At 21.5% G+C, this 14004-nt stretch overlaps 3 protein-coding genes across 3 annotated transcripts; 1 reads left to right on the top strand and 2 right to left on the bottom strand. All coding sequences in view use genetic code 6, as the record gives it.

Annotated features, from left to right (window-relative positions):
* Positions 1-185: 185 nt before the first annotated feature.
* On the top strand, positions 186-1529 carry TTHERM_00268210 (hypothetical protein; the record flags this gene model as incomplete). Its single annotated transcript, XM_001015955.1, has 1 exon — positions 186-1529. The coding sequence occupies one exon, from the start codon at positions 186-188 to the stop codon at positions 1527-1529; it is 1344 nt and encodes a 447-aa protein (XP_001015955.1).
* Positions 1530-3282: 1753 nt separating this feature from the next.
* Positions 3283-5784, bottom strand: TTHERM_000268229 (transmembrane protein, putative; the record flags this gene model as incomplete). The annotated part of the gene is made up of 8 exons (XM_012797611.1): positions 3283-3302; positions 3427-3435; positions 3793-4092; positions 4141-4257; positions 4316-4679; positions 4739-5077; positions 5281-5391; positions 5440-5784. The coding sequence occupies 8 exons, from the start codon at positions 5782-5784 to the stop codon at positions 3283-3285; spliced, it is 1605 nt and encodes a 534-aa protein (XP_012653065.1).
* Positions 5785-7771: 1987 nt separating this feature from the next.
* TTHERM_00268230 (hypothetical protein) lies at positions 7772-10545 on the bottom strand (the record flags this gene model as incomplete). Its single annotated transcript, XM_001015957.2, has 5 exons — positions 7772-7805; positions 7862-8394; positions 8585-9698; positions 9806-9954; positions 10045-10545. The coding sequence occupies 5 exons, from the start codon at positions 10543-10545 to the stop codon at positions 7772-7774; spliced, it is 2331 nt and encodes a 776-aa protein (XP_001015957.2).
* Between the last annotated feature and the right edge of the window lie 3459 nt (positions 10546-14004).

Raw genomic sequence — 14004 nt, forward strand, 5'->3', positions numbered from 1 at the left:
CTAATTTACTTAATTACCTATTTGTAAATTCTTTGATTTCATTTTTCTCAAAATAAACAAATAAAAAATAAATATATTTATGCATAAATAAAACTTACATTTTGATTGATTCTTACAATTTATTTCAGAATAATTTATTTGCAGATTGAATTGTTGTTTAAATAACCTATTTCTTAGCATTTTTTATGGAATATAATTTCAGTGGTTCTCCTTAGCCCATCTAATTCAATTAAGGTAAATAGTATAAAGAAATGTTTCCAAGGTTAAAAGCTCCTAAGAAACCAAAGACTCCAGAGGAATAAATATAAAAAAGGTAGCCTAAAGGACCAGGCATTTTTTTTGATATGCAAAAAGGATTGCAATATTAAAAAATAGAAAATACTAAAAAGATTCTCTAAAGAGCCTAGAGCCAAACTTAAATTGGGAATAATTAGTAATTATCTTCTTTGCAAGCAACAGCAGCTGCTGCAATAACTAGCTAAGGAGGATTAGTACATTTTGGTGAAAAAAATTAATAAAAGCTCTATTCACCATACGAATACTTACATTATGCAACCAAAATTAATTTTTCAAAGGAAAACTATTTGAACTCTCTATAATAATTAGGATTTTAAAATGTAAATAATCTAAATGAAAAACCGTATAATGATATTATGAATAAGACATAAAATATTATTGCCAAAAGTTATAGTTTAAAATATTTAGGAGTAATTGATGGAAATATGGGAATTCTATCAAAGAGAATTAAAATTTGCGAAGATCCAAGAGCTCCAACTTAAGACAAAAAGTAAAAGTAGAAAAGTAAAAGATAGATGAAAAGCATGAAAAAGTATTAAAATGAAAATTTACCAGCTAATATTAGTCTTATCCCGTCAACTCACAGACCAGATTTATATAATTCATACTTAATTACATAGTATTCTCTTCCAAAATACCTGAAACCTATTATCAAAGAAAAAGACTCCACAATAATTGAAGAAAAGTAGAGAATTGAAAAGTGGAACATAGAATAGCTCAAAAAAAACAGTAATTTTTTTTAGAATGAGTCAATTAATAATACTGAAGATATATAGTATGGAAATAATAATTCCACTTCTATGTCCATGAATGCTACTTATATTGGAAAAATAAAACCCAGAAAGTAATTAAATGTTAACAGATAACATTCACCTTAATAAAAAAATGAATCTCTTATAAAGCACTATGCTGAAGTGCCAGAGGAAAGTTTGTGCTATGCAATAATAGACAAATCAAACGAAGCCCCAATAAATCTAAGCTACAGCCGTCTAATAAATACTATATCAAAAGGTAGTATAGATAAATAGGACAAACAGATAAATTAAGATCAATAAATTATACCTTAAGTGAGTAAAACAACAAAAGACTACTATAACCACTCTACAAATGAATAAATAAAAAATTAAACTATATACAGCACTAGTTCTTAGTATAAATTTACATAAAATAAATAGTTATAGGATAGATTTGATCACATAGCTTAGTTTCTTAGTTAAAAAAAGAAAATTTGAATTCAAGTAGTCAAAGTATAAATCATCACTTTAATTTATTAAAAATATGTTAAATACATTAATATTTCTAAAATTAAAATATAAAGTAAAAATGTTATAATTTTAATTTAACTTATGAGATTCTACTTATTAAATAAAAGAAAATTAATTAATCAATAATAAATCATAAAAAGCTTGTTTAAAATTAAGATTTAATTTTTATGTTTTTATTTAGAATATATAAGATAAATTCATATATTTATTAATTTTTTAACATTTTTTAGAAAGATCTTTAATTAATAATTCAATTTAACGTTTTTAAGTCAGTTATTTAATTTAAAATTATTAAATGAAGGACTTATTAAATAAATACATAAAGTTTTTTTAATTTTTATTTGTTGAAGCTCTACACTAAATACAAAATCTTAATAGTAAAACATTATTATTTAGAAAAGTATATTGATGTAAATAAATTTATTACTAGATTTATAATAGATAAAAACATTTTTAAAGAAAGTTATTGATTGCTATATCGAATTTATCAAATCTAAATAATTTTATATCTGATCTAAAATTTTATAAAATAAAATCAAAAGTTTTAAAATAAATGATTCAAACAAAATGAAAGCAAAGTCTAAACTTTTATAAACTCAATATTATTTTTTGCTTTTTAAAATTCTTTCTTCAGAAAAAGATTTTAAGTTTATTTCTTCTTTATTTTTATCAGTTTCTTTGCATAATCGATGAGAAGTAATATTACTTTATCTAATTTTACTATTAATTTAATTAATTTACTAAATAGATTTAATCAGCTTTGTACTTTTTACTTTTTATGTGTTTTAATTGATGTAAACTAAAGATTCGACTGGAATTTCCTGATTTTGTTAATCTTAAGATTAGATCATTTCTATTTAATCAAAGTCTAGGCTTTTTATATTATTATCTAATAGTTACTTGCTCTTGTTTTTAATTAAATTGGTGTGTGTATTATTTTCTTAGCTACTTTAGGTCTTTATTTTTGAATCCTACTTTACTAATTCTATTTTTTTGGGAGTATTTATTTTTTACTATTTGCAATCAAACAATCTACTTAACATAGGTACTGTAGATTGCTACATTATATTATCTTAATTAAATTATTAAAATATATCATGTTATGAGCTTAAGCTATTCATATTTTATTTATTACTTAAACTTTCATTCTCAAACTAAAATATTTCATTTTTATCTATATCAAGTAAATCAATGATTTTGGCTTTTACTTATTTTTGCTATTTAGAATTTTATAAAAAAATATTTTACTGCTCTTTTTCTTCAAAATATTAATTATTTTATTAAATGGAATTGTCAAAATTTTATTAACTTTGATTTAAATTAGATTGCTGATTAAATTAAATATCATTGCTTAAATTTATTTAATCTATACTTAGATTTGAAGAATCTTATTGATACATTCTTTATTATTTTAGATTTATTTAATTTAAATTTTGATATACTTTTTTCTTCAGTTTTAAAATATTTAAATTTATTTTAATTGTATTATATTTTACAATATTTGAATTTTTTAAGCACTTGTTCAGCTTTGGAAATTTATTTATCAATGACTACTTTAATAAATAAAATTACTTGACCCAATCTTAAATTTTATTCTTTAGTAATAGAATAGCTAAATAAGCAGCAAAACTGTAATAAATTGCATAGCAAATAATTGAGACTACCATCTATATTTTATCAGTTTACAAATCTTCTGCAAATACATTAATCATATAGATTATCATAATTGTGATATGAGTTCTTTTATCTAATTAATTTAGATATTTATTTTTAAATGGCTCTAACTTATTCAACTATGAGAGATAAAAAAACATGACAAAGCTAATTGCTATCTTTTCTAATTAAATAATAATAAATATATTACTATTATTATCTTTTAATAATAAAAATAAAATAATATTACATTAGTTTTACTCAAATAAAAAGTAGAAAAACAAAATGAGCAGCTTAATGTATGACCTAAAAAATTCCCAATAGTAATATTTGTATTAATAGTCATTATACAAAAAACCATATTTTCTCTAGTTAGTTATAAAGTTTAATTATTTCTTATTTTTATTTAAATCCTTCAAAAAAATTAAAGGAAATATCGTCCAGATTATAAATGAGGGTATAATAATTGAAAATAAATAGGTAAAGTATTAAGGAGTAAAGCATTCTTCAGTAAAATCAGCAATTACATACTATTTATCTCCTATTTATCTACAGGAAAATACTGATATTATATAACCACAAACACTTGGTTAAAAGAAAAAGATAATAAAAATTATATTCATTCTTAAATAGTTTAGCTTAAGCTATTTATTCTTAACTATGCAAATCAAAACTTATATAATCAGTATAAAAAGATAGAAAATTATTGGAATTATTGTGCTAACAAGAGCCCACACGTATACTTAAGGAATTTTCATATCAGCAGGGAAAATACAATCTATTGTAAATGTAAAAGTTCCTACTGGATTTCCTAGCAACTCAGAGGTCATATCAATCTAATAAGGAAGGTCTAATTCTATATCATTAATGACATAAGCTATTTAAATATAATGTATAAGTTATTTGGCATAAACTTAGCTATTACTAAGAACGCTATTTCCAAAGCTAATAATATTCATCATTCTTAAGTAATAAACTATTGCTAATTTTTTATATATTCTATGAGCCAAATTCAAACTTATAAAAATGTAAATTGTTATCCCTTTTATTAATTAATTTTAAATAATATTTTATAAAATTATTATTTAAAAAATTTATACCTAGAAGTATTAAAATTTGTCTAACATAAGCATTAAAAACATCACACTCTTAGCATTCATATTCTGATATAAAGGTATATCTCTTTTACCAAAATTTTCCAGAAGTATCGCATTATTCACAAAGAGGTCCAATATACCCTTCTTTACAATAAGTACCATTTTTATAATCAGAATAACCTACACAGTTGCTTGGATTATCTTCGCAATATATTATATCATCAGAATTATTACTTATTCTCCAATAACCTTGCTTGACCTCAATAATATTTCCGTAACATTAGTCAGCAGAATCAGGACAAGGTTTACACTAAATAGTATCATTGATAATTTTATCTGGTGGTATCTCTACAAGACTATATGTATTCTATTAAGTTAGAGTGGATTTATTAAATTAAGGATATTGAAAAAAAATAAATCTTTTACATTTTAGCAAACGATACATTTAATTCTTAAATCTGATTATAAATAAAATTCTCCTTGCTTACAATTTCTAAAATGAATATTAATTGGATACTCTTTTAAAACATTTATTATTTGATTTGACTACTCTAATGTATGCAAAAATGGGGCTTAGATATAAAATACTTAATGTGTTAATGGAATTCCAGTAACAATAACATTTTTAAAAATTAGGCTATTTTGATCTGCCTTTATAAAAATCAGATTGTTTTCTAAATAAATACTATTTTTCTTTACTATCAGTTAAACTAAATAATTTTCGAATTCTCTTTCTATATCAACTGAATTTCCTATAATATTTTACTTAAAAATAAAATAATAAACATGTTTATTCAAAGTTTTCAAAATTAAATGTTCATACACTTTTGAACCTCATAATTAAAAAACCATGACCAAAAATTTTTTATTTCTTCCAATCCGCAAAAATTAATTAAAATAAAATGTAAAGAATAATTTATCAGTTTCTTAATTAATGAGGATCTAGAGTAATTTAAATTTATATTTACAAACAATATTTCTTCTTTGTGTTCATCCAGAATTATAATTTGAATTTATAGACTGTGACCACTGCCGAATTAAAATACATGCTATTCAGAATCTATTTTATCCACTATAAACTATAAAAAATAATTTTTACAAGAAAAATTTAAATTTAGATTAATTACATCATCATCATTATTATCATCACTTTCAAGAATCATATATTCTAAATAGAAAGGAACTGAAGTAAAATCTTACCCATAGATAGAAGCTTAATTATCTTCAAATAAAATCTCTTTTAAATTTTCTTGATTTTATAAATCAAAAACAAACTAAGGCTTACAATTTAAATATCTTATTGCTCCTCCAATTTAAGCTTTATTGAATTTAAATTCACTTTTAAAAAGTTCCAAATCAGTACTATCTATAAGTAAAGCTCCTCCATATTAATTAGCTATGTTATAAGAGAATATAGTATTTTCTATATATAAATACCCAAATCTTCCTTCTTTGTCTAGCTTTAGATACATAACACCTCCTATATCAGATACGCAATTTTTAAAAGTTGAGTCTTTTAGGATAAAATTGTTTGTTGGATAATTTACATATAAAAAAGCTCCATAACAGGTTTCGCAAATAATATTATCAACTGTTATTAATTCTAAATTAATATAATTTTAGTTAAAATCTATAAATGAGTTTCTTTTTAAAAATATTTTTGAGCAACTCATATTATAAATACTCACATGGTCTTAAAAGTATTAATATTAAGTATCATTTATAACAAAAAAGCTATCATAGTAGAAAAAAATAAAACCCTGCATATTGCTTAAAGTGATGTTGCTAAAATCTAAATTTAAAATTCCGCGTCCAAAAATTAAATATGAATCTTCATCAGATAGATTTTTGATATCTTAAAATGAAAAATTGTAAAATTCAATTTATTAGACTAAATTCAATTCAAACAATTTTGCAGGTGTTTAAAGGTTTTGGTCAATTTGAAAGAGATCTTTAATTATGACATTTGAGATAAAAATATAGCTAGCATTTTATGCATATATTATATTTGAATTTGGTAAGTAGCTAGTAATATTCTAAATCAATAATGTATCAATTGTTATGTTTTAACAATTCATGAATTGAAATATATTTGAATTATCGATGGTATTTATATTCTAAATAGTTATATTTTTCATATAAACTTTATCTAAATTCTCAAATTAAATTCTTGCATTCTCAATAAGATCTTATGAAAAAACAAGGTTGGTAAATTTTATTTCTCGTATTTTAGGATTAAAGACAATAAATTAAGCTTATTTTATTGTATTGGGCATCTACTTTTTGAAATATAAAGTAGTATTAGCATTGAAAATTACTAAGTATGAATCAAGCCATAATTTATTTAATTCTACATCTAAGAAACTTTCACTATTAATCATAAGTACATCTGATTTGGTTGAATATTATATCTCAGAATTCTTAAAATATTCCTCAAATTAATGAAAGTAGGGCAGTCTTTCTTATACTCCACTAGTAGGTACTTTAAATAAAAAATAAGATATTTATGTCTCCAGATTTTATATACCCTATCCTAGCTATTCTATTTCTTACAAAAAATCAGAACTTTTTTAGATTGGTAAGAATGTGTGGCTGCAAATATATTAATTTTAAACTAATGTTATTGTATAATTAAATATATTTTCTTGGCTTGAGCCAATAATATTTAAATAGCCTTATTAATAAGAATAATAAAAAAGAATAGGTTAAATTAAGTCAAAGCTATTTATTTTGATAAATTAGTTGGTATCTATTGCATAAACTGCAATAAAAAATTTGTTGATTGCTATTATCTATTTTTAAACCAAAGGAATCAACTTTTATATGAATTTTGATTCTTCGAGGTTTATTTATGTTGCTATCAGTGTATGGTCTGTCCTATTCAAGGCAACGATTTAAAAAGTACCATATATGTAAATTATTTCATCAGTAAATATCATTTAAATTTTATATACAGCAAATAAAGGAATAACTTTAACTAAAGCTTCACTTGAATTTTTAAGCAGTTATTATTATTAATTTGCTTAGGTCTGCAAAAATACTGTGTAATTATAGACAAACAAAAATTTATGTTCCCAATATTTTAAGTATATGAAAGAATTTTCATAATCAATCCAGAAATTATCAAATTTTTATTGCTCTAACAAAGGACTTAATTTAAATTCAACTGTTGGATTTAGTTAATTTTCAAAAGGTAGATAAATGGAAGCTAAGTAATAAAATGAATAAAATAGTAGCTTATTATATTTTTCATTAAATTTAATTTTTCTTATTTCTCCTTTTGTTGAATTAATACTATCTTCAAATATTATCTAACTTGAATTAGATAAACTAAACAATATAAGACTTCCAGAAATATCAGAAGTAATAATTAATTGTTATCTTTGATACATTTTAAGCTAAATAATTCTTTTTGTATGAGAATATAATATTTATGTCTAAATTGTAAAAGTATTTTAATCATATATTATTTATAACAAGTTTATTGTAGAGCCTTTTCTACTTGAAAATATAAAAATATTTTGGTTTTAACTATTATCAATTAATTACCTGCATAGTGAAGTAAAAGTGTTTTATTTAGTATTTATTATATTAAAGCTATCATTTAAAATGTAAGAATTATAAAAATCATAAGCAAAATAGTATTCATTACTTGATTATGTAGCTAATCCGTTAAGTTTAAATATTCCTCTTAAATCAGTTTAAAATTCTTTTATGTATTAATATTAGTTATTGCCATACATAAATAAATTTTAATTTTCATCAAAAATTAACAAAGAATTTTTATCTGAATCATAAATATGAGGTATTTAAAATTTAATTGGAAGTGTTTCATATTCTCCTGATTTTGTTATGTAATGAGAATACTCCCATAAGACTAAAGCATTGTCATTATATGATAAGAAATAGTTATTCTGATTATCTAATACTATATTTATATAACTGATATTCAACTTAAGAGACTTATTTGTTAAGTACTACTTGTAAGAAGTCAATTAGGAAGAAGGACTCATTTCCCAAATTGTAATATCTCCTACTTCATTTACAGTAATCAAGTACATATTTTGCTCATCGTAATACATCTTAATAGTTAACTTTAATATTTATTGGATTAAAAAATAATTATTAATAAATAAATTTTTAATTAAAATAAAACTAATATTTTAGAATAAAAATTGTTTTAATCAAAGTAAATAAAGATAATTTTTGATAAAATAAACATAAAAAATAATAAAATATATTTTGTTGAAAAGTGAAAAAATTATAAAATACATATGATGCTCTTTAGCTTAAAATCTAAATCTTAGATCTTGTTGAAGTGAACGTTTCAAACGAATATAAATGAACTGACCCAATATTTCTTTAGTTAGTAATATAAGCAATCTCATTTAAATTTTCCATGATTATTATTTAAAGAATTGTAGCATCTGTATTCTATATAGCTAGTAATATTAATGAGTATCTATCAAAAATATAAATACCTTCTTCAGTATAATACAAGAATACATTATCACCTAAAAGGAAATCAATAATTAAGTTTTCGTTTTATGACTCGGTAATTTGCTAAATTAATAAACCTTAGTAAGTGTATGCAATTATTTGCTTTAGAGATCTTAAAAAAAGTCTTTAGTTCATTTCATCAATTAACATTTTAAAATATTAATCAATATTCATAATTTAATTGATTAAACTTGAAAATAAATCTTGATTAATATTTTATATAACTATTTTATCCATAGATAAGCTGAATATATATCTTAATTGATAGTCCATTTTTAATTAAGTAATTTAAGAATCATTAAATCCTATACTTTCCACACATTCCAGTTAAATATCTGCTTTCTAATTAAAATCACAGATAATAAAACTTCCTTTTGATTATAAAGTAACTAAAATCAGATCTTGTAAGTATAATATTTATTATAAATCATTAGATTTTGCTTAATAAGTCTGTTTAATATCCTTATATAAATTCCATACAATAATTTAGCTTTATTGTGTGAAACCAGCTATGATTCCATCATTTTTATCAGATTATACTATTTATACGAAAGGACTCTGATTATGTTCATAAATAATTGACCAATTACAAATGCTTTGAACAAAAAATTGTTAGTTAGTATGAATAACAATATAAGCTTCTTACTTTGCAAAAAATACTTATTATAAAAGTTCATCCTTTTAAAATTCAATTAATTTGTTAAAATTCTTAAAATTTTAATTGATTTATGCATTATTTTTCAAATTTCCTACCAATAACTCATCAGATAGCTAATCATGCATAATATAAAACTCTAAATTAGAGTCCCAATGAGAAGTATATACAACTTAAGTGTCGTTTTTGTCTTCTGGATTTAACTAGTAAAATTCAGAATAAGAAAATGATCTATTTTTAAAAGTAAGTTCAATTAATATTTTCAAAAATCAAATTGAATTATTATAAATTTATTAAATTCATACCTTAGAAATTAGATGCCATATAAAATTTTTTACTAATTTATGTAATAAAGAAATAGGAAATCTAAAGTTTAAATACTTTATTCAAATTTATTTAATGCTCCATCCCAGAAGATAATACGACTAGGTAAATTATTTTAATTATCTAGGTCTTGGGGATAAACTAAACCAACAAATAGATCATCCTTTTATGAAATTATAATTAATATTTTTTATTTAATAAAAAATTGAAAGAAACATTTATTTATTCAAATTAACCATAAAAATATGTTTACTTTAATATTCCAAGCTGCTGTCATGAAATAATCTTTCATTTATCCTTTTCTAATCAAGGATAATTATAAGTCGAATAGAGATACTGTACCATCTTTTAAAGTCATTATTACTCTGTTATATTCATACAAAATGTTGAAAAATATCATTTAATATTCATTTGATGTATAGTCTTGTTAGCTGTTTAATTATTTGAAGTTTTAAGAGTAATCAAGGAGGAATATATTTATTCCTTTGGCGTATGAAACATAAATTTACTAACCTTTAGCATAAATTAATGCAATTGTAATAGGATTCATTCCATTTCCATTTTGAAGCTAATAAATTTAATCTAGCTTAAAAAAACTTTAAGGTTAAAAGTAATCATATTTGTAAACATAAATGGTATCGACTGAATACGCAATTAGATATTCTAAATTTTTAGGAGGACTTAAAACAACCACAGAATTGCAAAACTTTTATTTGGGAAAGCCTTAGTTGAATATGAATTTATCTACAATCATCAATAACTCTATATCAATTAAGATATGAAAACCATTCTTAAATAACCCAACTATAAATTTAGGATATTAAAAAAACTAAAATAAATTAGAAGTTTCTTCATAATCTACACCATATTGAAATGATCTTAAATATTTTTTGGAGACTTGATCATATAGGTGGAATTGAGAATTCTAATAGACGTCATTTTGACTAAAGTGTATAAGTATTTTTTCATATTAATTATTTTGTAAAAAAGTTTACACGTCTGATAAATTATACTTTTATCCTTGACTATATGAGATTAACTTACTTTTAACTTAAATTTAAAATTATGTAGCATTAGAATCTTTGACTGGTTATTATAATTTAGATATTAATAAAATAGTGCAATCACTACCTAAAAAGTAAAACATACTAGAATTTTTCATGCTTTATATCACAAAAGAAGTTTTAGATTGTTTAATTATTTACTAGCTTGTAAGTTGATATGTGTTATTTGATTGAATTGAGAATATTTTTAAAATTTGTTTTTTATCTAGAATGAAAAAATCTGTAACTAAACTATCTAACTCCATAAAAGAAACTATATCTTAAGTGAAGCTTTTGAATAAAATCTCCCACTTTAAAGAACTTAAAGAATAGCTAAAAATACACATATCATGATTTGTATTAGATAACACAAACGTTCTGTTTGAAGATTAAAAACTGGTTATATTTTATGTTTTATTTATACAATCTATTAAGAGAATATTCTTAAATGTATTGTCCTACATATCATAATAGAAAGCAGCCTAATCAAAGAGAATGAATATCTGTTTCAAGAAATCAAAGTATTAAGATTTTACAAATCGACTATTGGAAATAGATTAATCTTGAAATTTGTATTAAAATATTATATTCCCCTAAAATAATTCTGGCTGTTCTTAAGTTATTTCAATAAGATTAAAGGTGTTTGATTATATCCAATATAAATAGCACATTTAATTGCCTTATTTATTTAAACCTGTGGTAAAATATGATATAAGATCTAACTTTTCATAAATATTAGCTATTGGAATTGTTAGTACTATTTTTTATAGCTCATAGCTATATAAATAAGAGTCATTTAGTTAATCAAAAAGGAGCATAGAGCGAAGCTCAGTAATTATAAATGAATTATTCTTAATTTTTAGGAAGGTAGCTTGCTAGCTAATTTAAAATTTTTCAAGTAACTGCCACTTCAAGTTATACTTGAAAAAATTTTTATTTATGTCAATTAGAATTATTTCTTGATTTTCCTTACTATACGCAGAAGTAAAGATGGCATTTTATAAGCTTTTTTCAGTTATCTTTTTCGAGTTATTGATATCTAAGATATAGAAATTTTAAAGGCCTATAACAATAAGATATTATTATTATTCTAATAAAATAAAGTTTTGAGGTGTTTCTTAGTTTGAATATTCATCTCCAAATTAATATATTAATGGGCACTATAAACTTTACTGGCAAGAGATATTTTATAAGTCAAAATTGCTTTATTATGATGAAATTTGACATTCATCCAAACATTATTTTGGCATTTCATCCTATAATTAATTTTAATCACAGAAAGGTTTGCATAATTTGTCTTAAATATTCCATTAAAAGCCATCACTACAGATAGAGCACGTAAAAATATCTTCGCATACATCACAATTTAGTATTTCATAGCATTACTTAGCAATTATAGTAGATATAACAATTATTAAAGAAAATGACAGTTTAAAACCCATTTTTTTTTGTTTTTAAAATTTATATTTTTAATTTAATAATTATATTTAATCATGTTAATTTAATATTTTTTTAATATTCAGTAGTTAATAAATTAAAGCATTATGGAATAGCTAAATAGAATAAGATTTTACGTCATACTTAGGTAATCTAATTCCAAATTATTTTATTAGTTAATTAAAATAGTCAATTTACTTCTTATTTCTGGTGTTACAAAAAGTTTAAGTAAAAAATAATTTATCTTTTTGTAAAATTGTTTTTTCAAATAAAATATCAAAGCTGCATAAAAAATTATTTTTTACGTTTTAGCTAAAAGAATAAATAAATAAATATTGCTAAAAAGATATCTATGAACATTAAAAAGTAAATAAATTGATGTGTTGTTTTTATATAATTTTAATTGTAATATTGCATATTTTGAGTGTAAACTAATAAATTTTATTAACATTAAATAAGGTCCATAATTAAGCAAATAATTTATCTTGTAAGAAAATATCAAAAATGAGTTACTGATATTTTTTTTCCCCTTAAATCTTTTACAGTTTAGAAATCTAAACATTATTGCTTATTTTTAAAAAAATCCAATTAATAAATATTAAATATATTCATGAATAAATTTTATTGAACAAATCGCATGAAAAAAGCATAGCTATAAATAGAAATCCTTTTATTCTATGCGCTAGCTTAATATTTGATATACTTAAGTTAATAATAATAGTAGAAATAATAGTAAGATTTAAAAAATGTAAGATACTTTTAAATTCTTACAAATTCTTACTATGAAAATACTATGAAAATAAATTACACATTTTTCAATAGTTTGTAATCTATTTCATTAAAGTTAATCACTTTTTAATTAAATTAAATTTAGAGTAATATTTCACAAATATTTGCTATAATCATTAAAAATTTTTGTATTCCTTATCATTAAAGACCAAAACTGATAAAGTTATATTGAAAAAATTAATCATTAAAAAAATAATCCATAAGAAAAATAAGTATCGAATGTTTTATTTTACAATTAAATTATAAAATTCTTACCAAAGTTAAAAATTAGAATGAATGGTTTTTTTTAATTTAAAATTTGTGATACCATTTTAGATTATATATTTCAATTTTTTTTAGTATCTTACAACTGTCTTAAAATATGAATCACTCATATAATATTTCTTCCATTTTGATACATTTTAATTAAAATAAAGCTAATATACTACTTATGATTTTATTGTCTCATAAACTGATAAATTTTACTGAAGAAAAACTTTAAATATGCAAAATGAGTAAAAATATATAGATATTTTATTTCTATTATGAGGATTAATATAATATGATCCTTGATACTTTTATATTAATCAGATAGATTATGTAAAAATAGATTAATTCAAGTTTTCTTGTTATTTAAGTAATGCATCAATATTTTATTAAATAATTTCAATAGTTGATAATTTATTTTAAATTTGTTAATGCGTAAATAGAAAAAACCAGATAACTGGAAATAGAAAGTAAAAGCAAAAGCTATTTGTATTTAAACAAAAACTAAAGTAGTAAATAAAAATATTTTTTCTTTAAATTTGATAGCATTTTGATACATTTACATTTAATCTTTTTAAAAATAGAAATAAAAATAAAATATTTTGTGATTTTAATCAATAAGGGTTGATAATATGTTTTTAAAATCCATAAAATACCTTAGAGTAACATAATTTAAAATAATTAAATAGTTACTTTGG

The sequence above is a fragment of the Tetrahymena thermophila genome, assembly GCF_000189635.1.
Source record: "Tetrahymena thermophila SB210 genomic scaffold scf_8254649, whole genome shotgun sequence".
NCBI classification, from domain to species: domain Eukaryota; phylum Ciliophora; class Oligohymenophorea; order Hymenostomatida; family Tetrahymenidae; genus Tetrahymena; species Tetrahymena thermophila.